Source organism: Acomys russatus, chromosome 12, assembly GCF_903995435.1.
Source record: "Acomys russatus chromosome 12, mAcoRus1.1, whole genome shotgun sequence".
Classification (NCBI taxonomy): domain Eukaryota; kingdom Metazoa; phylum Chordata; class Mammalia; order Rodentia; family Muridae; genus Acomys; species Acomys russatus.
The window spans coordinates 19,097,202-19,123,326 of record NC_067148.1 but is presented as its reverse complement, the minus strand read 5'-3'; the positions used below and the strand labels follow the sequence as shown (position 1 = coordinate 19,123,326).

The following is a 26,125-nucleotide window of genomic DNA, read 5'->3' as shown; positions in this document are numbered from 1 at the left end:
AGACCCGGCTAAAGCATTGAATCCCCTGCACTCATTTTTTTTTTTTTATATGAATTGCACTGAAGAACTTGATCATTTGACTCCAGGTAACAAATATCCCCGACATATTTTTCATCTTATATGTTCTTCCCTCAGATCTTTTCTTTGTTGTTTATGCTTTTTGAACTGGAAAAGGTTTTGTTTTACTTCAACCCCCTCCCCGCCCCCCCCCCCCCCGCAAGTAATTTTACTTATCTGGAGTGCTTCAGGTTCCAGCCTGTTTGAGAGTATGGTACAAAGAGTTTCCTTAGGCTCCCTGCCTCCTCCACACACACTCTTACCAACATGCTCTTGTTGGTAAGACCAACAACTGGTCTTGTTATAAGTGGCAAACCTGCCTACAAAGGCATATCATTATCACCCCAAGTCCAGGGTCTGCATTAGGGCTCATATTTTATGTATGTTCTATGGATTTGGAAGAATGCATGCAGCCATGATTATAGTGTTACATGGGACATTTTCAAAGCCCTGAAATTCCCCTGTGTTATTTCTATTCAATGCAACAATGCCTACCCTCAGATATTAAGTTTTTAAAGCTCTGTGTTCCCGATTGTTCCTTAATTTGCATTACATTTTGGAATGAAGAACTTGGAAACACTGTTTGAATGTAGATGAGGTGGTTTTTTTTTTTTAAATCATAACAGAGGGCTTTGCAACTTATCTGGGCAGCTACTTATATAGCTAGAGAAAGAATTAATCATTTTTTCCTTCTCTGGGACAAAACTCCCCACACAGAAACCATGATTCAGTAAGTGCATCTTTACCTATCAACATCAACACATGCCAACCTCCATTTAAGGTACCACATTTGTACCTAAGAGAGGCTTACAACTGAAATGGAGATAAGTTAGAATTTCCATATATTATCTTTCAATATGTAGTAGCTCTGATTATAGAAAGAATATTTGACTCACTATGAGATCCTGCAAAAGACAACAGTGCCCCTAACTAGCCATCTTTCCATAAAGGGGACAGGTTCAATCATGACATCACATTCGAGACCTTTTGATTAATCTTTAAGTAGGTCAAATATTAATAATAAAGTATTAATTTGGGTTTCTTTTTATGTGAAAACAGTTACTCCTAAAATACAAAGGCCAGTGACTGTATCAGATACACAGAAAAAATGGGTATATACTCTAAATGAAATCTTTACATTTTAAAATCTTATTTATTTATTTTAGCACATACGAAACGTCTGTTCTAATTGCAGTATTTGATGTAGGAGTGATGGAATAAAGTGTACAAATATCCACACACTAAAAATCTCCTACAGAAGATTTGCAGTTCATTTCAATAAGTCAGATTCCAGCATTTCTCCTTTATGGAGGGTAGAAAATTATGGCATAGTGGGTGTTTAACAACTTCAACTGGGCTCCCAACTGACTTTGAACTAGGAAAAGATATTTAATCATGTTGAGATATTTAATCTCTGATAAATGGGCCTGATGACAATCAGTTTTTAATATCCACTGTTAATGAAAGTCAGGCAGCCTCAATGAAAAATAAACGCATCTCATTGGTATCTGTTCTACTCCTTTCGACAGGACTTTTCCGGTTGCCACTTCATCTTCTTGGCATTGCTACAGGGCACAGGCTACTGGCCTGTTCCTAAGAATACTGACTCACAGAGCCATTGTTCGAGTCATGACTCAAGAAGCTGAGTCTAGAAGAACCAGCCTCCTAGTCTATGGGCCTCCCTAAAATCCCAGCTGACCTCATATGGTTTCTTACTGCATAAGAACTATTTTTAATAGGCTCTTCTGACTTTATTGAGCTTTTGAGTCTAGAGAAAAGCAACGCAGACTGGGAATCCGGATAGCCACAGAAAGTTACCTTCATGGTTATAATCAGATTGGGGGGTAGGGCAACAATAAACATGCCAGTGGGTCTGGACTTCCCTGAAAATGTAATAGAAAACAAACCTGAATTTATGTTTTGTGACACAAAGTTCTACCTCAGTAGAAATTTGGCCACCTGTCTAATAATGATAGTGAAATACCTCCTAATACCTTGGAGCCTTTTAAGCTGGAAGAAGGCAGAAAGACACTAATGAGATTGAACATATGAATTTATGATATTAAAATAGATCTTAATGCCTCCACCTTTTAAGCTAGAAGAGGGCAGGGAACTGAAAAGCTAGAACACAGGGGTTAAATGTGAGAGTAAAGAAGAGGCCAGGGGCACCTCATGATTTGCATTTCCACAGCTGGCTATAAACAAGTAAATCTAGAACATGAGGGTAAAAGCATTCAGCCATGTATCCCGGGGCCTCGTGAGTACTGGTATTGAGGAGAAGACCCTCATGATTTGGCACTATAATCCCCTGGACCCCAGGCCCCACAACCAACCTGGATTCCTGGCAGTGTCTCTTGGCAGGCAGGGCAGCAGAAAGGCAGGTAGCAGAGTTTGGTTCAACTACCCACATGGCTGATGGAGAGGACCACACCCACCATAAAGGGGTTACAAACACCAGCAGATTTGGAGAGGAAGCCAGAGAAGAGAGGATGGGGGAAAAAAAGAAAGAAAGTTTAGTATCATTTAAGAGGAAAGACAGATTCACAGTGCGCCAGTTTTTGCACAACCGCGGCTAAATGACAGGTTCTAGCAAATATTTCAAGATTCAGGAAAAAGTCTAAAGATTCCAGATGTTTGCTTGTGTGTCATCTGACTTGGGTCCCAATGGATCTGTATTTGTGACTAATCAATATACCTTTCATGCATAAAAAATAGCTTTTTTGTTTACATAAGAGTTTCGAGCCTCCCAATTCATTTTATGCATATTTTCTGACAATATTTTAAGAGAATAATAAGGGAGTATATCATTCTAGACATCTTTTCTTTGAAAGATTTGTAGCTAAGGTTTCTATAAAATGAACGCGTGTAAGCTCACATTACTTTTGGAATGCGAATCGATAGTATAACACTTTAAACCTCAGTATCTACTATAACTATGAAGAGATAATAGATATGGCTAGGAGTGTCTATCCAGCCAAGCTGAAGGTGAGAAGGAAACTGCCAGTAAAATAATGTTTACCTTATTGTCTCATAGCTGCTGGCAGCTCATTAGAGTACAGGGCAATCTTACTTTGTGACTGAAGCTATCAGAGCAATGCCAGAGACTTTGCAGCAGGAAAACCCTGGTGTGGGGCAGAGAGGGAGAAGTATGGACAAGTGGTCATCTTTGGCCAGATGAAAATACCTGTATTTACTCTTGCAGGATATTTTTGAGGAGCACAGAATTCTAAACTAGCACTTGGGTTTTTGTTTCTTTTCTTTTCTTTTCTTTTTAATACATTGCAAATGTCACCTGTTTGCTTTGATGAAGATGGCCATGAGTCTAAACGTTGTTTTTGAAGTTTTAAGGTCATGGAACTTTTTATATTGACTCATTTTTTTTTATAAGATCTATTAAATACATTTTCAGTCTGAAGATACTTGTTAACAAGTACTTTTTATGGTGTCCATTCTTGTGTTCTTCTGGTAAGTTTTGAAAGTTTATTAACAGATGCTAGGGAAATGGCTCCTCAGGTAAGAGTGCTTGGTTCTCTGGCAGTTTGGTTCCTAGAACCCATGCCTCACAGCCATGTATAACTGCACCTCCAGATGATCAACACCCTCTTGTGATGAGTGCTAGCAGCAGGTGTGTATATGTTGCCTATATACACAAGCAGGCAAACAGTCATACATGTAAAAAAAATTCTAAAAAGCATTAGCAATTTTAGTCAATTTTAGGAAAAATGATTCATTAATGACATTTTAAAATTATAACACTAGAGCTAAAATTCATAGGCACTGAACAGTTACCTGATAGTGTCAGAAACAGTGTAACTAGAAAGAATAATAGCTCCAGGGGGCTATAAGGTTGAGAAAAATGTCATTAAGATAAGGGAGACAAAGGAATCTTTGTGAACAGAGAAGACAAAAGAAGAAAAAGCTATCTTCTTGACGGAAAAGTTTTTCAGAGGTAGTAGTGGCCCAGCATAGAAGGCAATAGTCATTACGTAGCTTAAAGACAGAGTAACTTCAGGCCAGGCGTGGTAGCACACACCTTTAATCCCAGCACTCAGGAGGCAGAGGCAGGTGGATCGCTGTGAGTTCAAGGCCAGCCTGGTCTACAAAGAAAGTCCAGGACAACCAAGGCTGCACAGAGAAACCCTGTCTCAAAAAACAAAACAACAATAACAACAAAGACAGAGTAACTTCACACCATAGCAATAAGCTATTGCAAAAACAATAACATCAATAGTCGGGTTGGTTACTGTGTAGTTCAGGTATCCTAATCAGAAATGCTTAGGATCAGAAATGTTTAGTATTTAGATATTTTTAAAGTGGTTAGAATACTTGCATACACCTGATGACTTATCTTGGAGTTAGGTCCCAAATCTAAGCCTAGGTTTACTTGCTTTGTGTAGAACTAACACACAGAGCATGAGGGTAGTGTTTTACAATATTTTCAGTTTGCCTGAATCTCAACTATAACCGTCTCTTGGGGTCAGACATAGAAAAGTCCTGGGTGGCAGTTTCTTAGTACTCAAAAGTGTTGAACCCTGGAGTATTTTTGGGTTTCAGTTTGTAATTTGGGCATATTCCACTTGCATGTCAATTTTGAGAAGTTGGTCAGGTCATTCGCATTTTACATGAAGACTGTTGGAAAAAAAAAATAACCCCACAGTTTAGATAGTTTAAAAATATGGGCCTTTTCAAACAATTTCCTGAATTGTTCCATAAAAAACAAATTTCAAACAATTTTCTGGATTGTTCCTTAAAAACAAATAATTGAGAGCATGGACCCTGATTTTAGTTGTTTTTTTTTTTGTTTTGTTTTGTTTTGTTTTCAAGTATATGTAGCATGCAGCATATTTCATGCCAAACAAAGCAAGTAATTCCAACTGACTGGGACTCATGAGGGCTCACAGAGATCAGGGAGCTGCAGGGGTCTATCACAGATTCTCTGCATGTATGGCACAGCTGAGCAGCTTGGTGCTCGTGTAAGAGTCTGAACAGTGGGAGCGGGAGCTGTCTCTGGCTCTTTTGCCTACTTTTGGGACCTTTTTTCTCCTACTGGATTGCCTAGTTCAGCCTTCATAGGATGGTATGTGCCAGGTCTTACTGTAATTTGTTATGGTGTGTTTAGTTGCTGTCCCTGGAGGTGGAAGGGGTGCGCTTTCCTGAGGGGAGACAGATGGGGTGGATCTGGGGGAGATGGGGAAAGAGGCTTGGGGAGGGAATGGAGGGGAAACTGGAGCCAGGATGTAATACACGAAAAAAAAAAAGCAGGCACATGAAAATACCAGAAGTCTAACAAAGCTAACTAACCTGGGCCCAGAGGGGCTTGCAGAGACTGATGCACCAACCAAAGACCATGCATGGACTCAACCTAGGTCCTCTACACACTCATAGCCAATAGGCAGCTTGATCTTCATGTGAGTCCCCTAAAAAGGGGAGAGGGGGTGTCTCTGACATGGACTGTTGCATGCTTTTGATCATTTCCTCCTGGCTGAGCTTTCTTGCCAGGCCACAGGGGAAGAAGATGTGCTCAGTCCTGATGCAACTTGAGGAGTTAGTGTGGGTTGGTAGGGGAGGGAGGACAGAGAGAAGGCAGGGAGTATGGGACTGGGTGGAGGGGAAGGAGGGGACTATGATCAAGATGTAATGTTAATAAATATATAAATTTTTAAAAAAGAAATCGAAAATCCATTAAACACCTAGGCAAAAGAGATACAGCATGAAAATGTATTGATAATCTTATTAAATCTTAATCCTTTTGATGAAAATTCAATATACACTAGTCTATCGTTGAGTTCGTATGTTTGATTTTTCTGGAGGGAAACTACATGTCTTGGACACAGAATGCAGTGGGTGTTGCTCTGTGCAGGACCTAACTAGCTTTCAGCACATAGCATTTTTACACTCAAAGAAGTTGCATAGTACAGCCCTGTGCTGGGGAGGGAAGCTGAGTGGTTGATCTTCTATGACCCTACTCTCACATTGGGATTCAGAAAGCAACTTAAAGCCATCAAATTTTACCATTAAACACAAAAATGTGGGAAAGAATAAAATATATCTTTCTTAATTGTCACGGGAGTTCAATTACTTAAAAACAAGTAAACTAATTTGTTGATAAAGAGACAAAGTACAAATCCTCAATTTTGTCCTAAACTCTAATGTTTAAATCCATGGAGCTGACACAGGGAAAAGAATATCTACATTTTCCAGCACACACACACACACACACACACACACACACACACACACACACACACACATCAGCAGTTTAAGCATTCTCAAATTGTCAAGAATGTTTGTATTTTTGTATCTAATTAGTCTTCTAATTGTGTATCTGAAAGAAAAAAAAAACCTCTTCTTAAATAAAATAATAAAACTTTATATTGGGTTATCACTTTTCAGAAGTGAAATATTACTAACTAAATTATATTTTTACATGTGTGGATAAGCCATTTTAAAACTAACTTACAAGATTTACAATTTAACCCATGTATGAAGACCTTTAAAAAATAGTCTAGTGACATTGCTTCTTTTTTGAGCACATTTATTCCCTGAATACCAGCAGCCATTATCACGGTACTCAGTTGTAGTCTTCCATCCTACTTGCTGTCAATTATCAAGGGCTCCCTGGCATAGTTTTCTTATTGTCTGCAACACTACCATGCTTTCTTTCAGAAGATGGGGGCCAAGAGACAGGTGTAGCTCCTCCATCTGATGCACTTGCCATTCACTCAGCAGTCCTATTTCTAAGGCTTGAACACGTTAGTCTGTCTTCTTCACTTTCTAAATGTAGATCATGAGAAAAGGGTAGCTGACACATAGGCTCCTTTGTAGCTACAACCTGCATAAGGTCCTGTTAATAGAAGACTATTAATTATGGCCTTTATGAATCATATCAACAGAAGAAAGGAGCTCTTTAAAGAGACCCCAAGATATGAAGGATATAAATGACCACGTTAGATCTTTATACATTTATCAACTCCCAACAGCCAAGGTTCAGGAAACCTTGAGCCATTCTTGGAGGCTGCATTCCTTCTTCCCCAGAGAAAGCAGAGCACGGAATTTTACCAAGACTGAGAGATGAGCGTGTATCCTCGTTATTAGGACAATAGAGCCATTGGCACAGCAGGTCTGTGTTACTGCCTCATTAAACGTTGCCGGGAAGAGGCAGCTGAGAGCAGAAAGTGAGCAAACCCAGGCATGGTAGTTATGCAAAGCCTCTCTCGCTGCTTGGTACCTTAACACACTTGTTTTCTTGTTTATAAAATGTGTAAGAGAGCCACCACGGACTTCCAAGAGAAGTCCTGTAAAGTCAGTATTTATTGCAAATTACATTTATGAACAAATGGAGCTTCAGTGTGGCTCAACCACAGAGGAGCGGAGGCTTAGAGCGTAGAAGTCCTCCTTCATTGCCTCTCAGGGAGGAAACAGCAGGTTGTGGATTTATTAGCCAGTTTCCAGGCAGAGTGGAATGGAGCACTGTGGTGAGAAATACCTTCCCTTGGGAAGGATTATTTGAGCCAAGATGTGCCACCTAAGACAACAGGCTGTTTTCTTCTTTGCCTACTTTGAGATGAGAGCACTAATCGACATGTGACGTTTCACCCGGTCTGCGCTGGTTTCCTCAACATCTGATGCGTGTGTCTCAACTGTAACTATGATCCAACCACAAGACCTAGACACAGATGCTGCTACAGCCTTAATCTTTAGCGTTTAAAGGCTTTATCCCTAGAGTGACGCTCTGGAAGGGAGGGGCCATGTAACATTTAGAAGTTGGCATAGTGGAAATCTTTAAGTCATGAAGGTGTTTCCTTGAAGTAGACTGTAGAGTGTCTTTCTCTCTCTCTCTTTTTTTTTTTTTTTTTTTTTCTTATCTCTTTGTGGGCCATGAGGAACATGGGCTTTTCTGCTCTGATGAAGGGACATAGTCTCCAACAGTGGGTTCAACCAATAGTAAAAAGATGCCTTAAAACTCTGGCATGAATGATCCTTTCCTTTCTTTCTTTTCTTTTCCTTTTCCCCATTGTTTATCTCAGGCATTTGTTACAGCAGCAGAAAGCCGAGTGACACAGGAGACAGGAGGGTAATTGATTGCTATTAGATTTCCTGGAGGTTCCTGTGTGTTTGCTCCAATGGCTCCTTTTTCTATTGAATACTTGCTGCTTCAAGCGCAAGTGTGAACTTGAAGCATGATGAAAACAAGCTACCCTGGCTTCATATGTAACAACCGTCACGTCACTAGTTCAGAGCTGTTCATTCTCTATGATAGAATTTTCTAGAAATTCCAGGCACACTTGCTGCTTTGTGTGAGTGTGTGTGCGTGTGTGTGTGTGTGTGTGTGTGTGTGTGTGTGTGTGTGTGTGTGTGTGTGAATCACCCAATCAAAGTAAAAGTTCTCTCTAACAATTTGTTAACAGACCCATTGGTCAAATTTCCAGCACAGTAAGCAAAACCACGTAACCCTTTGGAGCAATCAGAAAATCATGCAGAGATCTTAGTCCATCTTTATCCCTCACCTAGCAGCCAATAACAGCCAAGCGTTGTGCATGGTTCTCATGATACATCAGCAAACGAACAGGAACCAACTCTGGCCTCATGAATTTATATGATATTGGACAAGACAGGCCCCAAAGCTACCTACAAGACTGAAGTAGGTGAAGTGTAAGGGAGGGGTGGTGTTCCATGTCATACTAATGAAACATTAGCTGCTTTTGCATGCTGATGGTGAGAATCGGTCAGGAAACACTCAGACATGAAGGGTACTCAAGTCACCTGATAGGTGAGAGCGCTCTGTCTGCATGTACACATGCATGCCAGAAGAGGGCATCAGATACACATAGATGGTCAGGCGCCACCATGTGGTTACACTGGGGATTGAACTCAGGACCTCTGGAAGAGCAGCCACTCCTTTTAACCCGAGTCATCTAGGGAGCGCCCCACAGAATACCACCTTAAACTCACTAACCACAATCCTGTATCTTGCCCACCCTGACCCTAGCTCTCCACTACCTATGAAAGAGCACTATCCCCCTCTAAAAAATATAAACTAGTGTGTACGTGTGTACTGAATGCCATGAAAACAAATCAAGTATTTGGAGATTGAATATATATCTAAATGTATGACGTTCCTTACTCACAGCCTCAAACAAAGCAAAACTAGTAAAATGGAGACAAACAAGGCAGGGTCTAGATGCTAAGCTCAGGATGCAGCAGCTGGATGGCTAGTGACAGAGCCTCTACTACTCACCTTGTCTTGTTTTTAAATAGAAATTGTTTTCAGAGGAATTCTGAGCCCATTGTGCCAATGCAGATGTTTTTGTTGCTTTGTAGTGAAAGGTGATAGCATTTTAGGGGCGTAAGCACTGAAGTCCAGAGGGTGCTATTGGAGTCTGATTGCTTAACAGTTACTATAAAAGCTGTTACTGCAGAGCATTGAAAAAAAAAAAATCAAGAAACGGGCACTGAATATTTTTCAGAGATAATTAAGATGGCCACAGAAGGGTAGTGGATATCTTGTCTAAATTGAATAATTGTGATACTTAAAAGGAATAAGAGCACCAGCAAGGAAACTAGGCTTCAAATCTTAATTAGAGTTGGGTTTTGCATTAAACATACTTGTGTAGCCTGCTGCCTGGTGCTTAAGACCAATGTGGAAATGCCAGGGGCACAGCAACGTGTCAAACTGGGTGTAGCTAATTATGATGGATAAGCTTGCAAAAGGCCAGGAAGTCTGCAGCAGGGTGAACAACACACACAGACTTGTTTATTGTGGGACAATTATCTAGAGAATTTAATCAGCACTGCTGAGCAGTGTTGGCCATGTATCCAAACAACTTCCACACGGTGTCCAAACTGTCTCACAGTTTCCACCTGCTTTTTCTCTTGTTCAGACCTCAGTAGGACACATGAAAGTACATACACAGACATACACACACAAACACAACACACATACACACACCAAACACCCAGACAGACAGACAGACAGACAGATGGAAGGACACCACACACACACACCAAACACCCAGACAGACAGACAACACACACACACACACACACACACACACACACGCACACACACGCACACATGTACATAGTTGCAGCTGGAATTCACTTCTTGTTTTTCAGCACTATCTCTGTGATTGTATTCCATGTAAGAACACCAAGAGACCAATCACAACCAGTCCTAGTGTATGCGAGTGGTTAAAGTGGCCAAGAGTGAGAGAAGCTTGCAGGAAGTTTTAGGGTACAGATAAGGCAAGGTGAAGTGTCAATGTCAGGGCAGCTGAATTCTCTTGCCAAATCGATACAGTGAATGAAAGGAGGAGCACCTACAGAATAAGGGAGGGGGAGGCAAGGTTCAAAATTAAGTAAGAATAGAATCTGGAGTGGGAAAACGACAGCGCTATTCTGACGTCATCAATTTATCCCATAGGATCTTATCTCCCTGAGGCTTCCAGCCCTGAATCATATTCCCACCCCAACTACTTCCACAGGAGCCTTAGAACTCAACCACAGCAGCTGGTCATCCATATGCATTTCTTTATATCTATTGAAATTCAACTTATTTGCACTTGATCTGCTTTCTTCTCCCTGCTGCCCCCAGAAATTTTAATTCAACATTTTTTTGTCATTAAAAGCAACCCCAGATGCCCCAAACCAAAGATAAGTTGTAATCACCCCCCAATCACCTCCTTCCTTATCTTAAATATTATGAAGATTCCAGTTTTGCTAAGTACAATTTGTTTTTTATCCCCTTCCTTGCATTCTCATTATCCCTGTAAAGATACAACCCATCATCCTCCTATGTCCTAGATGAGAAAGACAAGACTACAACATGAAGTGAGGACTGAGGGAGGGATGAAACAGAAAGTAAACATTATTTAAGGCCATTGAAATGGGGAGGGAGACTGGAGCGAAGTCTACACTCAACTCTAACAGGCCAGAGGAATCTCTCAATAGCAGGAGCATGAAGGAGAGGGCTTGCTCAGGAGCCTTGTGCAGAGGAAAACTACATTTTCTTATACTTCCATGAGCTGACATAGTTTTCCAAACCTTGATATAAGACCCACAAATACCAGCTTCCTGCTTTCCCAAGACATTCAGACTGCCCTCCCCTTGTCTCATGCATGCAGGGTATGTGCATGTGTGCATGCGTGTGTGTGTGTGCGCGCGCGCGCACACGTGTGTGTGTGTGTGTGTGTGTGTGTGTGTGTGTGTGTGTGTGTCTGTGTGTTTATATTTCAAAGAAATGTCTCCTTGATCCTTTAGGAAGACAGTTCTGGTTTGTAAACTGCCAAAAGACTTTCAAAATGATTCATTGCTCAAAAGTTCAGAGACTGAATCACAAATTAGAAAAAAATATTCTAAAGACATTACTCTAGGAAATTAGAGTTCTTGGACTTTTCAACATCAGGAAATCACCTATGATAAGGTTATTTGTTTTGAGAGACAAAGTAAGATTTTCTTAGTCAATAGCTCCCAGGGGCTTCTCCCTTCCTCTCCATCCTCATTTCTCAGTACAGGGAGCCAAGGGCTATGCTGTTGTGCTATTTTTGCTATATTGATAGAACTTATTTCCCTATACAATAATCTTTAAATCAGCAGTTGTCAACCTGGGGGCTGTGACCCTTTTGAGGGTTGAATGACCTTTTCACAGGGGTTGCCTGAGACCATCAGAAAACATTACAATTAATAGTAGTTGCAAAATGACAGTTATGAGGTAGCAATGAAAAGAATTTTATGGTTGGGGGTCATCACAACACGAAGAACTGTACTGTAGGGCCACAACATAAGGAATATTGAGAACCACTGCTCTAAGTATGCTGCGTATAAATATACATATAAAGTTTACATGACATTTTCTCATCTAGGCTGATAATACACCCTCTAAGAGCTAAAGATCATCTAACAAAAACCCTCACACCACACATGAGATCTCTCTTTTGAGTTGTTGGTCAGGTTTTCTCAAGAGACTTCCAAAACATTATAGACTACCCATCACCTCAGTTGCCTCCCAGACATAGTGGGTAAGTCCCTATCGCTGAAGACACCAAGCAGTTCAGAAACAGGACCCTAGCTGGATGTCTCCTCCATGACAACTCCCTTTCATGGTACCAGAAAGCGCCATATAAGTTTCCAAAGGAGGAAAGACATTCCTAAGCAGCTATGATGCTAATGGATCATATCAATGACCAGCGTGTGGGAACAATGAGTTGGCTTAATCTAGAAATAATGATGCTTTGCTTCAGAATGTTATCCATTGAATTTTCACCAACAACCTTCATCTTATCATCCATGAACCATAAAAACCTTATGAGAGGTTTTCCCTGAAGCACAGATGTACATGACATCAAACCATGTTTTCAGAGCACGATGTTTTATTGAGTGGTCTTACCAAGCGGGGCCCATACTTCTGTGTTAAGAGTTTTATAACTAGTTAAAAATGCCTTGCTACTTGGGTGACAGAGACAGTGCTGAATATAGAAATGTTAATAGGGCTTTCACTCATATCCCTTCAGAAATATAACTCGTGAACAGCAATTGTGGCCTTGCAGAACAAGTCAACAGAAGTCAGAAAATACTTAGAAATTACTAGGAATTTACTTGCTTTCAATTTTCATCAGTGGTAGTTGTAGTCTGTTCTTATTCTTCTTTATGAGCCAACCCTTGTACAGTCTAGAGTCAGTCCTCAACCTAGGCTGTCATCACCTGTCTCTAAACAGGGGTGTCTGAACAACTAGGGCCCAGTACAAGAAATGCCTGAGTGCTTGCTTTTCAGTTATCACTGGATTAACAGTTCAAAATACTAAATAGGAGCATGCTGGTAACTTCATGACATGGGGTAATTTGTAGAAAAGTCTCTTTTACATTTGAATTATACTTATTAGTGAAATCAATTCGATCCTTACCCATGACTTTATAATCTTAAGTTTTATCTCGATTTCAACTTGAACAAGACTATCGTTTGGGCCATTTTTTATTAAATTTTATTTGTGCCGCCATTCAAAGTGGCCAACATTTAGTGGGAAGAATTTGATGAAGTTAATTATTTACTGTTAATATCAACCACAAGGAGTGGAAAGCACTATATTAAGTTGACTTCGAGAGGTGATGAGATAGCAAGAGCGCAGAGGTTGGTAGGGAAGCCAGCTCTACTTAGAGAAAGTGCCAAGAGGAGGTAGTAACACCCAGGAAAGAAAGACTTTTTGTCCCTGAAGAAGCTGAGTCACTAAGTACTGCACTCCAAATGGAACAGATCTTGGTGTCCCACTTTCAGAATGAGCAGAGGCAGTCGCATGCCAGTGAGCATCTGGGAATCAGCAGCCACAACAGGAAGATGCAGTTATAGACGGTGGACAAGGGTCTACAATAAGTTTCCAAACCACACATGACCCTTGAGAAGGAAAGAGCCCTTTCATTATTAAAAGAGAAAGGGAATTTTAAGAACACAAAGAAAATGCTATTTGTTGAACCTTTGGTAAATGTTAAGGAAAACACTGTCATGTGTAATTTTACCATATGTATGTATGGTAGCCAAGCGACCCATTCTTTACCTTACAGTCACATATGGTGTGACAGTCTTCCTGGAGAGATGCAATACACACACACACACACACACACACACACACACACAATCTAATCACCCGAGAAAGTCTATGACAGACAAAGTAATGGTGCACCAATGTTGGAAGTGCTCAGCCAGTGAGTTTCTCGTTGAGTTACTAACAGGGCTATGAGTAGTGGGGTATTTACGAGGAACAGGGCTAACTCAAAAAGCAGATACTATGTCACTGGAAAGCCCACCTAGACCTACAAACCTGGAGCTCTCTTCTCAGCTTACAGACAACGCCACAGTCTGAACAAACTTGTTTCCACAGTTTGGCTGCTCAGAGTCTCCACCCCCAGCACTGTTCTACCTTTTATACCATTAGGTAGGGGCCTCAAGAATCTTCCAAAGCAATGTCCTCCTGGCATGGTGGCTGTTGTTTACTTCCTGTTACCACTTTAAGTCTGTGAGCTTCCACTTCCAGCCAGGAACATATTTCAATTTAGTGGAACATACCAGATAATACTACATTTATCCACTCTCAAATCATCTCTCTCCTCATGTTCTTCCTTTCCTCCTCTTCCCCCTCCCTCCTTTTCTCTTTCTCGCATGTCTCTTATATTATGGAAAGGAAGCTAGTGCATAGACACCTATACCAGTCTATAAGAAGCATTACCAGTAAGCACGAGCATCCATGAGAATCTGGTGATGTGTCAACTGGCATATTGCAGAAGATGCCTTGGTTGCCTTCTCTATGTTTGTGAAATATGACCAACTTCCTGGGTATCTGTTTCCAGATATTGTTTTGTATCTTGAAGCAAGAAGAAAAAAGCCTTATTAATATCACCACTCTTGACTAGACCTGGGGACCTGTGATTTTTCAGCAGTCTCCCTACTTAGCTCGGCTCTCAAGTGGTATGCTATTAAATTGTAAATAGTTGTAAATAGGCTTGTCAAATGGTGTTCTTTCAGCTGCAGCACAGGCTAGATACAGTAAAAGTGAAGTTAAGGGTTTATTGTCATTATTTTTCCCAAAATACAGAATTGGACAAAATTAAACCACATGGTTATATCTTGTATCAAAAAGAAACTCAGGAACAATCTTGGCTTATACTTGGAAGGACAACTTAATCCTATTTGCCAATGTGGGGAAGGAATTCAACAGGGCCCTGAGTATCTTTGAGAATTGGAAGGCTATTTCAGCTCTACTACACTTAATGACTTTACTTGTGATATTAGAACAGACTTAATTTGATTACTGTCTGTGGCAGGCACAATAGTGATTCCCTCAAGACACTTGGTGACTAATCCCTGGAAGCATGACTATGTTATATTCTAAGGCAAAGCAGGATTAAAGTTTAAGATGGGATTAATCAGATGATCTTAATATAGAAAGATTACGATGGATTATCTAGGGTACAGTATTACCCTAGCAGAAGAGGAAGTCAGAAGCCAGAGGGATGTAATAAGAACCCCACATACATGAACTGCTAGCTTTTCAGATGGAGTGGGTAGCTATGGTACTAAAACTCAGCAGCCTATAGACATTAGAAAAACAGAGTTCCTTTAGGACAACCTCCAGAAAAGACCGTGTCTTCTTAACACTTGCTGTCATTCCAAGATACACACTAGGCTTTAGAACCACAGAAATGCAAGGTATTATTTCAAACACTAATTGCTTTGAAAAGCAGTACAATTTATATTTTTGAACTAATTTGAGCAGCTGAAACCACGACTCTTCTAAGAAATTTAAGTAACTATTTCAATAAATTGGCTATTTGACATATACTTAAAAATGAGAGGAATAAAAGAAGGCTGTTATAGTTTGAGTGTAAAATGGCCCTTATAGAGTCATATATTTGCAGTTGGTACTCAGCTGGTGGAGGTGTTCTGGGAGGCTGTGGAACCTTGAGAAGGCGGAGCTAGCTGAGGGCAAGCGTTGAGATGTAACTGTCTGCCCACTTTCTGCTCCCTGATTGTTGTTGATTCAATGTGAGCAACCATTTCATCCTCCTTCTGTGCCTTCCCCACCATAATACATAATATGTCTTTGTTACAGTAGCACTGAGGACCTAAAACTGTTTCCCGCAGGTCCACTGTCTCCCTCTGACCTGGATAGAGAACTAACATTCCAAGCTATGCAAAACAATAGAAAAAAAATATTTCCAAGGGATAAAAAACAATTAACAGAGCCATATCCAAGCAGGGCAGAAATGTTAGAACTGTTGAAAATCAAACAGTGTTTACTACTTGAGTGGCTATAGTGGACCAATTGGGCAGTATGCAAACTTACATATGAAAACCATGTGATGAGAAGAAATGTGAATTCTAGGTAAATAAACATTGGCCTTTGCCAACCACCAGTTGAGTCAACTCAGCCAGGAAAGGATCGAAGTTGGAGGGAAAGCAAGAAGCAGAGCCGAGTAGGAAATAGGTTTGAATAAATCATCTCGAACATTTTCTGAATTAATAATTGACACCAAATCATGAATCCAAGAAGTTCACAGGATACCAGCCAGGCTAATAAATACTGATGCCATCTCACTCCTTGCATCATTATAATCAAATTGCTGTAAACAAGACAAGGAAAACCTTGGAGGCAGGAAGGGATAAAAGATAGATGACATGGAAATTAATAATGTGTGATGAGAACAGCAAAGTAGAGAGAGTTTGATCCAAACGGATATGTACAACAAAGAACTAGATACACTGTTCAGAGATGAGTGAAGAACCAGGAAGCAACTCATCAGGTCTAGAGTGAACCAGCAAATTTCTGACACTAGCAGCGAAGGAAGAAAATAAACAACAGCATTTCATCTTAGAACAACAATAAGAAGAAAAGAAAATCATTAGAAATAGCAGATCTCTCTCAGTAACAACTTTAAATGAAAACAGGCTTAACTTTGCCTTTAAAAAAAAATGCAGACAGGCTGACTGAGTTAAAATCAAGCTCCAACAAGCTGCTGTCTCCAAGAAACACATCTGGTTGGCAAAGACAGAGTTAAAGGATATAAGCCAGCGCATTGAACAAATGGAAGCTGGGTATGAGTGGGCATAGCTATTTCCACATCTGATAAAGAGAATTTCTAACTAAAACTGATCAGAAGAGATAGGTAAGGCCTCTACATATTAACCAATAGAAGCATTCTTTAGGAAGATAAAAGACTGATGATGATGACAATGTTGATGCTATAGATGATTATTATCACCATCTACTTAGTTTAACATATGCAAGTCTGAGTATAATACAGCACAGAAATAGACTTAGGAGATAAAAGACCTCTAAAACAAAAAACTTAAAGAGAATGAAGAAAAAGACCTGAAGATACTAGAAGACAGAAAGAATTTCCTGTTTCATTGATTGGAAGACTTACTACTGTGAAAATATTAAGGACATCAAGGAGGCTCCAGATTCAAGAATAAAATTCTAATGATGATCTTCAGAGAACTAGAAAAATGTGGAAGCCTAAAACTTCATAAATTAAAATTCATGTGGAAACACAAGGGACCCTCCCCAAGTCAAAACAATCATAACCAGATGTAAGAATGCTGCAGGTGCCATAATACTTGACCTCAAGTTATTGTATTGTCATAGTGAGAAAGGCATATTGATAATACACAAAACCAGAAATGTAGACCAACAGAACAGAATAGATAACCAAGAAATAAGTTTACACAGACACAACTGCATCTCTATTTTTCTTTTTGAAAAGTTATAAAACCACTTTGGATAGAGGGAACATCTTCAATAAATGTTTTTGGAAAAAAACACCTATAGTTATCTAATTTTTAATACAAGCAACAAAAACACATCGTAAAAATCACAGCATCGTCGAAAGATGGTGGTGGATGTGCACATGCAGAAAAACAAAACTCAATGTAGATTTCTCATCCAGTCCGAACTATATCTTTGGGACTGAAGAGACGCTTTGAAGTTAAGAGCACTGGCTATTCTTGCAGAGGATCCAGGATGGGTTCCCAGCATCTACATCTGTCTATAATTTTTGTTCCAGGGTGTCTGATACTCTCTTCCTGTTTCCACAGGCACATGCATTCACACAAATGCATATACACTACTCAGGCACACAGAAGTGCACATAAAAATGAAAATAATATTTATCTTAATATTACTTTTACTATTTTAACATTTCTTATTATTTAATAATGTGAACTAAAAATATAAAAGGAATTTGCATATAAGACCTGAAATGCTGAAACTTCTAGCAAGAACCAAAAATAACTCATCAACATAAGCATAGAGAAGAACTTTTTGAAAAGGACTCTAATAGCACATAAATAATTATGGCAATAATAGACAAATCAGATTAAATTTAAAACCTTCACAGCAAAGGAACAAACACCAGAATGAATAGAGAGCTTATCGAATAGTAGAAAGATCTTTGTCCATATACAGTAGATAGGTTTTTAGTGTGTGCGATATATAAAAACTCCAAAACTTAAAAAAACAAAAACAAAAACAAAAACAAAACAAATCTCCCAGCCAATGAATGGGCTAGTAAAACCCAACAGAGAGTTTTCAAAAGGAAAAGCAACACAAATGGCTAACAAATATTTGAGAAATGTTCAACATCTCTAGTTGCCAAAAATGGATATTAAAACTATTTCAAGATTTCATCTCACCCCCGATAGAATGACTAACCTCAAGAATAAGTGACAGTAAATGCTGGTGAAGACGCGGGAAGTGATCAACCCTTGTGTAGGCCTAGAAGGATGGTACATTTCTAGAGTCACTCTAGAAAGTCTTGTGGAAACTTCTTTTTTTAAAATAAAAAAGGTGAAAGTAGAACTCCCACATGATTCAAATGGTCTCCTTCTGAGAAGATACCTGCATATCTATTGCTGCACTATTCACCATGACTAAAAAGGGGTGGCGGGAGGCAGCCTGATGTTACCAGCCGATGCGTGGATAAAGAGAATGTGGTGAGTCTAACAGCAGTTGTGTTTTACTCATCCACAAGGAAAAATAAAATGACGACAAGGTCAGGAAGATAGGTAGAACCAGAAACCATTACCTAAAATGTGCTATATCCAGAAAGGAAAAAAAAAAAAAAAAAAGCACATGTGTTCTTTCCCTTGTGGCTCTTGGATTTACTTATATATACACATTCTTGTATGTGAAGGTGCTATAGATGATGAAACTAGAAATCTGATAATGAGAGATGAGGTTTTTAAAAGGAGAGGGAACAAAAAAAAAAAAAAAAAAAAAAAAAAAAAGTGGGCCAGCAGAAGATGTGTAGGTGGCCGGGGACTGGAGTAGCGAGAAGGGCCAAGAAGAGCAAAATGTGTACAAAAATACCACAGTGAAACCTTTACTTTGCATACTCACCCAAAACTACTCAAAAATAATGTTCAACTTTGAACTATATACTTATAAGGAATATTCAGAAAGTCAAAGGAAAATAAGGTTTATTAGATGAGCAGAGAGGAGGAGTCATTGCTGACAGGCCTTTTCCACAGGAAATATTGAAGGAAGTCTTTTTTTTGTTTGTTTGTTTGTTTTTTTAACAGAAGCTACCTAACACAGACAGAAGGCTAATTCTATGCAAAGTATGAAAAACTTCAGAAATGAATTTTTTAAAAAAGCATTAAACGTTTTTCTTATTATTTCTTAGTATCCTAAAATAGGTGAGTTCATGTAAGTATAAGAGCACGGTTTCTGTGCCATTTATAAAAATGTATGCCAACCAAAGGCTAAAATATTAGAGAAGAGAATTTGAATGTACAATTAAAACTTTGCACTGGATGTGAAGTGATACATTATAACTTGAAAGTAGAGTCTGGTTAATTAAAGATATGTATTTTGCTTTAGCAAAATATAAATAGTAAATCACTAGAGGAGCTAGCACGGAATTATAAGCATTACCCGACTAACCTCAAATAAAGCAGATGAGAGGAAATGTACATTTAAAAAGAGGACAGATTATACAGATAGAAAATAGATAGCTTGATGGCGAATCTCAATCTAGCCCCATGTGCGAGGTTAACGGACATGAGTGAGCTGGTTACATTAAAAGAGACGATTGGATGATGTTTAGAAGGTAGGTCCTAATACCCTGTCTCCAGCAAGTAACTTTAAACATGAAGACATTGATTAGAAAAAAAGATGGTCCAGAAAGACATCCCGAGGACCTTACAAACATCATTTAAAGAAGACAAAACAGTCACCTCTGGAGGCTTTGTTGTTACTCATTCTTCGTACACGAGGCTGCCTCAGCTCAGCTGAACTCTCTCAAAAGCTATTATTATTCCTTTAGTCAGATGACGGAAGTAATCACGGAGTTCATAGACATCTTGCTTCCAAGTAGGGAACTGATAACTCATAGGTGGTAGGGGTGTTTCTTAGGTACCAAGAAGTAACCTTTTGAAGTACTTTTTATAAACATGTTTCTCTTCACCTATGGGGAATCTTAAAGAGAAACCAACCCTTCTTTCAAACTCATCTTTCTTACAAAACCATTGTTTTGGTTATTTCACGTGCCTTTATTTTTTATTTTTCTGACAAGGAAGTTACACATTCATTCTTATAGTGCCTAATTGACAGCCACTGGCATAACGGAAAGTGTGACATTATAAAAGGTTATAAACAAAAAGGACCCAGATGATCAGTATACCCCCCTGGACACGTCAGAAAATGTAGGGGGAGCCAATGAGCACCTCACATAGACAGGGACTGTTGTTAATTCCTGAAAAGGACATAAATATTCCAACATCAAATTCACCACCATTTGTTCTTTTCTCTCTAAGATTACATTTAGAGGACACTTTCCCACAGACAAACAAAGGCCACTCAGCTGAGGAATATTAGCCAAGGAGGACCCTTATGGACAAGAAGCTCTGTAAGTTGACTTACAAGATCATTATTTAATAACTAATACATACATATTTTACCAAAGGAACCACAGAATGGAGGCCATGTGCCCATAAAAGTTGCCAGTACAGTGAAATATTAATGGTAGACTTCATGAGTATTTATAAAGGTGTTTTGATTAGAAATTGCTTTCAGAATTTTTTTTTTTTTTTTTTACTGTGTGTCCATTACTCAAAAGCACTGTCAACATCTTGAATCTTGTATGTTCATCTACATTCCTAATTCCTAGATTCTCTTTCTATAGGAAGTTACTTCTGGAGTGGTAGCGCCCTGGCTTTTATGAACTGTGGGGTATGGAGGCAGTTCAGTTGGACGCAGTTCAGTGCTGGATTTGGGTAGAGAATGTTACACTCAATAGAAAAACATCACCTAACACTCAGAGCTGCACATGAGTGACCCTTACCCCTGCCCTCTTATCACTCAAAGAGGCAGTGCTTCGTTGGGGTCATTTACAAAGAGAAAGGATGTAGGTATAAAGCTATGCCTCTGCATTTCTTCTTCTACATTAATTTGAAAACCTGTATGGGAGGGAGGCAGGAATGGGAGGATACAAGGGATGGGACAACCATAGAGATGTAATATGAATAAATTAACAAAAGAAAAGAAAAGAAAAAGAGAAAAAAAGAAATGCAGCAGATGTAAAAAAAAAAAAAAAGAAAAAAAAAAAGAAAACCTATAAACATTCACTGAAAATATATTGATGAGTGACTTTAATTTAGTATACAGTTTGGAGTTGTTTGGTACATTAAAAAATAGTTTTTCTCCTGGGTCCTAACAATATGAGTGATGTGTTGCTAAATTAAACTTCAGGCTGGGTAAAATAAAATGACAATGAAATCAATAATACACATGCACACACACATGTGCACACGCATACACACACACACACACACACACACACACACACACACACACACACACACACAATCCAGGAAGCTCAACAAAACAAAAAGAACACTTCTATATAGTATAAAAATGTAAACACTGGAAAACAGAATAACTCTTCAACTTCAAATCCTAGCTCAAGTACGGTGTAGTTAAAAACTGTTTTGTTTTAGTTTTTAAAAGGTATTTTCAAGGCTTGCTGGTTTGAAGATCATCTTGCATTTAGGCTGCCCCCATGTGTCTGAGGATGATGTTACCATTAAACCTAGGCCAGCATTTCTTCTGTCCTACTTAAAAACAAATACGAGTTTATGGCCAATATAAGAAAAGAAAAGAAAAAAACTAGACCTGAATCCACAAGAAGTCTAAGGTGTCATACGTGTTATTTATGTGAACTTCTAAATCTGATATGTGCTTTATTTAATTTCCTTTGCTTCAGAGTTTTTTCTGGGAAGTAGAAGTAATTTATGTTATAATAAACTCCCAAGGATGTGATGATCAAATAATTTAATATATGGATGACACTTAATAAAGTCTAAACATGATTGTTGTGCACACAGTTACTCATGTAAACAACACTGACTTACGTCTGTAACTATGATACAAGAATAATTGTGGTACAGTAAATACTTAGCCGAGACCCTTTATTCTTTTTTTCTAAGCACCTAGTTATGTGACTTAGCAAATCAAATAAAGTTCATGAAACAGATAAGTGAAGAATGCTCCCAAACTTTCAGATATAAAAATAACCAAACCTATGAGCATATACAGGGGGAGGTAATCCCCCTCAGGTACACTCATAGGGGAGGGGAATAAGGGGAAAATGGGAGGGAGGGGAGAATGGGAGGATACAAGGGATGGGATAACCATTGAGATATAACAAGAATAAATTAATAAAAAAAATTTAAAAAATAACCAAACCAAACTAAACACCTTTGTATTTTAAAACATTCATTTCTACCAGACCACTAGCCAGAAAAGAACATGAAATTCTGGGCTTATAAAACATCCACTGTGAGGGTATTGATTTCTCTACTGCTTGGCTTCTTTCTTGGAGGATGAAGTTCCTCCTGAAACTGAGGACCGGGCTTAAGGTTTCCTGCATACAGAGCTCTATAAGTGAGCTGTATCCTTAGCCCACAACATGTCTGGCTCCTATGTGTGGTGATTTATTTTGAAAAGTCTGGAATACACTTCATACAATTTATTACATACTTGAAAATGAAACGTTTCACAGTCAAAGTGAAACCTGCCCAGATACAAGGTTAATAGAATACAACAATTCACAGAACTGCCACCATTTTCTTTGTTAAAAACCCATGTTTTAAAGTTACCAAATCGTAATTCAAATTCTGTTTTGAGATCACTCACCACAGAGTACTGCTTGATTACTGCCCCATTTATATTCTGTTTTAATTGAAATCACCAAGAAAGTAAAACAAACAAACAGAAAATGCCAACAGCACAAAGTATCCTACAGCTAACCCACTGTGCCCCCAAGTCATGTTGTTTTCTCTGTGCATTGTTGAATAGATGTCTGAATTATCTTATCTTGCTTAAAAGAAACACTGGTATTTTAATCACTAACTTAACTTCATTAAATACGAAGAACGTTTCAGATTTGTACAATACATTCTTGACCAGTAATAATTTGTTATTACTTAATCATTTTGCCATTTTCTCAAAAACATTCATGTAGAATATCCAATGGTCAGTTCTTCAAATTCAAGCTTTCAGAAACCAGTCTGGTGACTAATACAGGGCCTTCAGGTATCAGTTCAAACTCTAATTCTGTTTTCACATATATATGAAAAGTTAATTCTGATGGCCTCCCAAGAAATTTTGTGGGAGAAAGGTTATAATCTTAACTTGCACTAAAATAAAGGAATGAATGAGGCTGCTACAATAGATGAGATTGTAATACTGATTTGGGGGGAAATGTGATGTTTCTTGCTAAGTAACTGCTAATATTTGAAAGGCATATTTCTGGAGCTGTGGTGTTAAGATTCAGATATGGGTCTTCAACTAGTTTACGCTTTGTAAAGCCTTTTTGGTCACTGTACTAGAAAACAACTTAACAAATTGTTGGAATGGTGTGCTTCTAATATTTTAGTAAACCTTCCAGGATGAGAAGGAAACTGAGTCATGACTGAGCCACAGTCATGACAATCTGGAAAGGTGGGTTTAAAGTACGCAATTCTTTATGTCAAAAAGCACCTTTTTGGGGGGACTGCTGGGACTGTTTAGTTCACCTTTTCAGTTTGTGGAGTTGGGATGGAGAAGCTGAGGGCTGGACTTAGGGCCGTGTGCATGCAAGGCTCTAGCCCTCAGCATTTCCAGTCTAAGGACCATTTCTCCAGGCAGCGAACAGTAAGCCTCTAATGTCCTCGACCTTTAAAACTTATTATACTTTTACCTAAAACAGACAACACTAGTTTTTTTTTTTTTTAAGATTTTAGAATCTTCCCTCCCACAGCACTTCCTTGCTTTTTCAGATGTTAGGCTGGAATAGAGAGACTCAGTGGTCTTTTTTTTTTTTTTTGCTTGAGGCAGAGTTAAGAGACTCACATAAGAGCTGACCCTGTCCACAGAGGTGAGTGACGGATAGGAAGCTTGGAAGACTGATTCTGTCACACAACATAAACACTTGAGTCTGTTGGCCACAAGCTCTGACCCTCTGAAAGACGATATATAACCTCTTGTGCCCTCATCTCTTATCTGAATCCCCACCCTCTCTTGGGTGCTGTGTGTGAGCCTTAGCCTGTGAGTACTGGGTCTTGCTGTGTTCCAGTGCAGTCCAAGAATCCAAGCTCAAAGGTGTTGGCTTCAGTGCCTGATAGTGTCAGCTGATAGCTACCTTCCTGTTGGGTTGGTTGGGCATGGGGGTAGGGATAGGAAGACAGAGCTCACAAGATCAGCACTGAGCTGATGATGATGAAAAGTGGGGCTGTGAAGGGTGACAGCAAGGCAGGGCAGGTTGCAGCATTCAACAGTGCCAGGAGCTCTAGGGTGAATTGTGATGCTCAGCTCCATGCTGGGCAGAGCACAATGGGCTCATGCTACCTGCTCAGCTGGGCAGCACCTGAGCAACAGCCCCAATTCAACCCCAAGAGGTTTATAGGGAAGAAGAGAAAAAAAAAATCACAGGTTTTTGAATTCTCAGGCTGAGTCGGAGGAAAGCAGAACAGGAGCAATGGGACAGGAAACAGGAGTCAAACAACAAATCATTGTAACCACATTTCTCAGGGGGTTACACTTACCTGTCTGGGAAGGGGATTCATGGACTAGGTGGACTTGGGGAGCAAGAGCTTCAGGAGGATGTCTCCTCTGCACAGGTGGGCTCAGGTTAGGTGTCAGTGAGAGACCTAAGAGATCCCCTCTCCCCAACCCTACAGGACATGTAGCTATCCCCAAAGCCACAAACACTAACCCAGGTCAAGACCAATGGAACTGGAGATAAACTGACTTTGGTCTTGATCCCTCAGGTCTCTGTTTCCTCGCCAAGGCGCAAAGCTGCTCCAGGTAACACACGCTTAAAAGTCCTGTTCCTCGGGTACCTCGCTGGACAGAGGAGACCTCAATCGCTTAGCCTTAAAAGCAGCCACCTGGCTGCCCTCCGTGGGGCGCAGCTCCAGCACACAGGCCCCACCCAGCTGGGGTAGCTAACAGGGACCAACGTCCGCAGAGGGCTGATCCCAAGGCTTGGTAGTGCGGGGACCCAACTTCTCCATGGGAATCTCTAACAGAAGAAATGATGGAAAACAACTTTGCCTGTGATCTCCAATGCCCAGCGGAGTTTGAGGGGAACCCCTGCCTCCATTAAACATATGGGGAAGCGAGGCTTACCTTTGCACAGAAAGCGGGGAGTTGACATCCATGGTTGATCGCGGGTAGAGAAAAGCTGACAGCGCAGGCTAAGGCTAAGAAGCCCGAGCGCCCTGCGCCAGGGACAGAGACGTGCAGGCTGGAGCAGCCGGCGGTGGCTGGCTGACACCCGCAGCAGAGATTGATGCTCGCTCCTCCCTGGCCACCAAGCGCAGCAGAGATGTCCTGGTGGCGCCTCCTGTCGTCTGCTCAGATCTTGGAGACTACTAGGTGGAAGCGATCCTTCAGCCTAATTCCCGCCTGCCTCCCAGGTCTCCTATCTTGGGGACTGACTATTGAGCATTTTGCTGTTGTTTCCGGCTCACTCCCCTCCCCTTAGCCCAGTCCCCGCCCCTCGCTTTCTCTGGGGAGCACCGGATCTGAGCCTCGAACTTGTTCACCACCTTGGCTACATTCATAGGCTCACTTCTGGCGGTTCTGGCTTCCCGCTGTCCGTACTGGTGGTCCACAAGTCCCCTGGAAGCTTAACTGTGTGTCCTTTACAACACAGGAGATGCAAGTGTAATCACCTGTGTCAATGCACCCAGCTCTTTTTGCTTTCCTCTAAGCATCTGATTTAATTCTCTCCTGTCTTCGTTAGCCCATTTTCCTTAAGCAGCGATCTGACATCTCTCACCTGTTAGACCCTATGAGCAGAAAAAGGTCTCAAAACAGCGTCCATCCTTCTGAGGCAGCTTTCAGAACCTGAAGGCGAGCCTCACTGATGCTCCATTGTCTGCTCAGTATCTCTTTGAACAGAAGCAGCCTTTATTTTTAAAGAAAGAAATCAAGACACTGGTGGTAGAAACTGTCTGTTAAGATAAGGGCATGGGGCATTCTGCCCCCTTTTTTTTCTAATTGAAAAGGAAACTAAAAGTGAAAACCCTGGGACT

General features: G+C 40.0%; 1 protein-coding gene across 1 annotated transcript in view; it reads right to left on the bottom strand.

Moving 5' to 3' along the window:
- Sphkap (SPHK1 interactor, AKAP domain containing) overlaps positions 1-25,557 on the bottom strand; it is a 141,907-nt gene extending 116,350 nt beyond the window's left edge. Inside the window, exons 1-2 of the mRNA XM_051153952.1 lie at positions 25,215-25,557; positions 2,391-2,469 (exon numbers count right to left, since the gene is read on the bottom strand). Of these exons, the coding sequence (XP_051009909.1) occupies positions 2,391-2,469; positions 25,215-25,242 (107 nt within the window). The 5' untranslated portion in view covers positions 25,243-25,557. The remainder of the gene's footprint in view (positions 1-2,390; positions 2,470-25,214) is intronic.
- Positions 25,558-26,125: the final 568 nt, after the last annotated feature.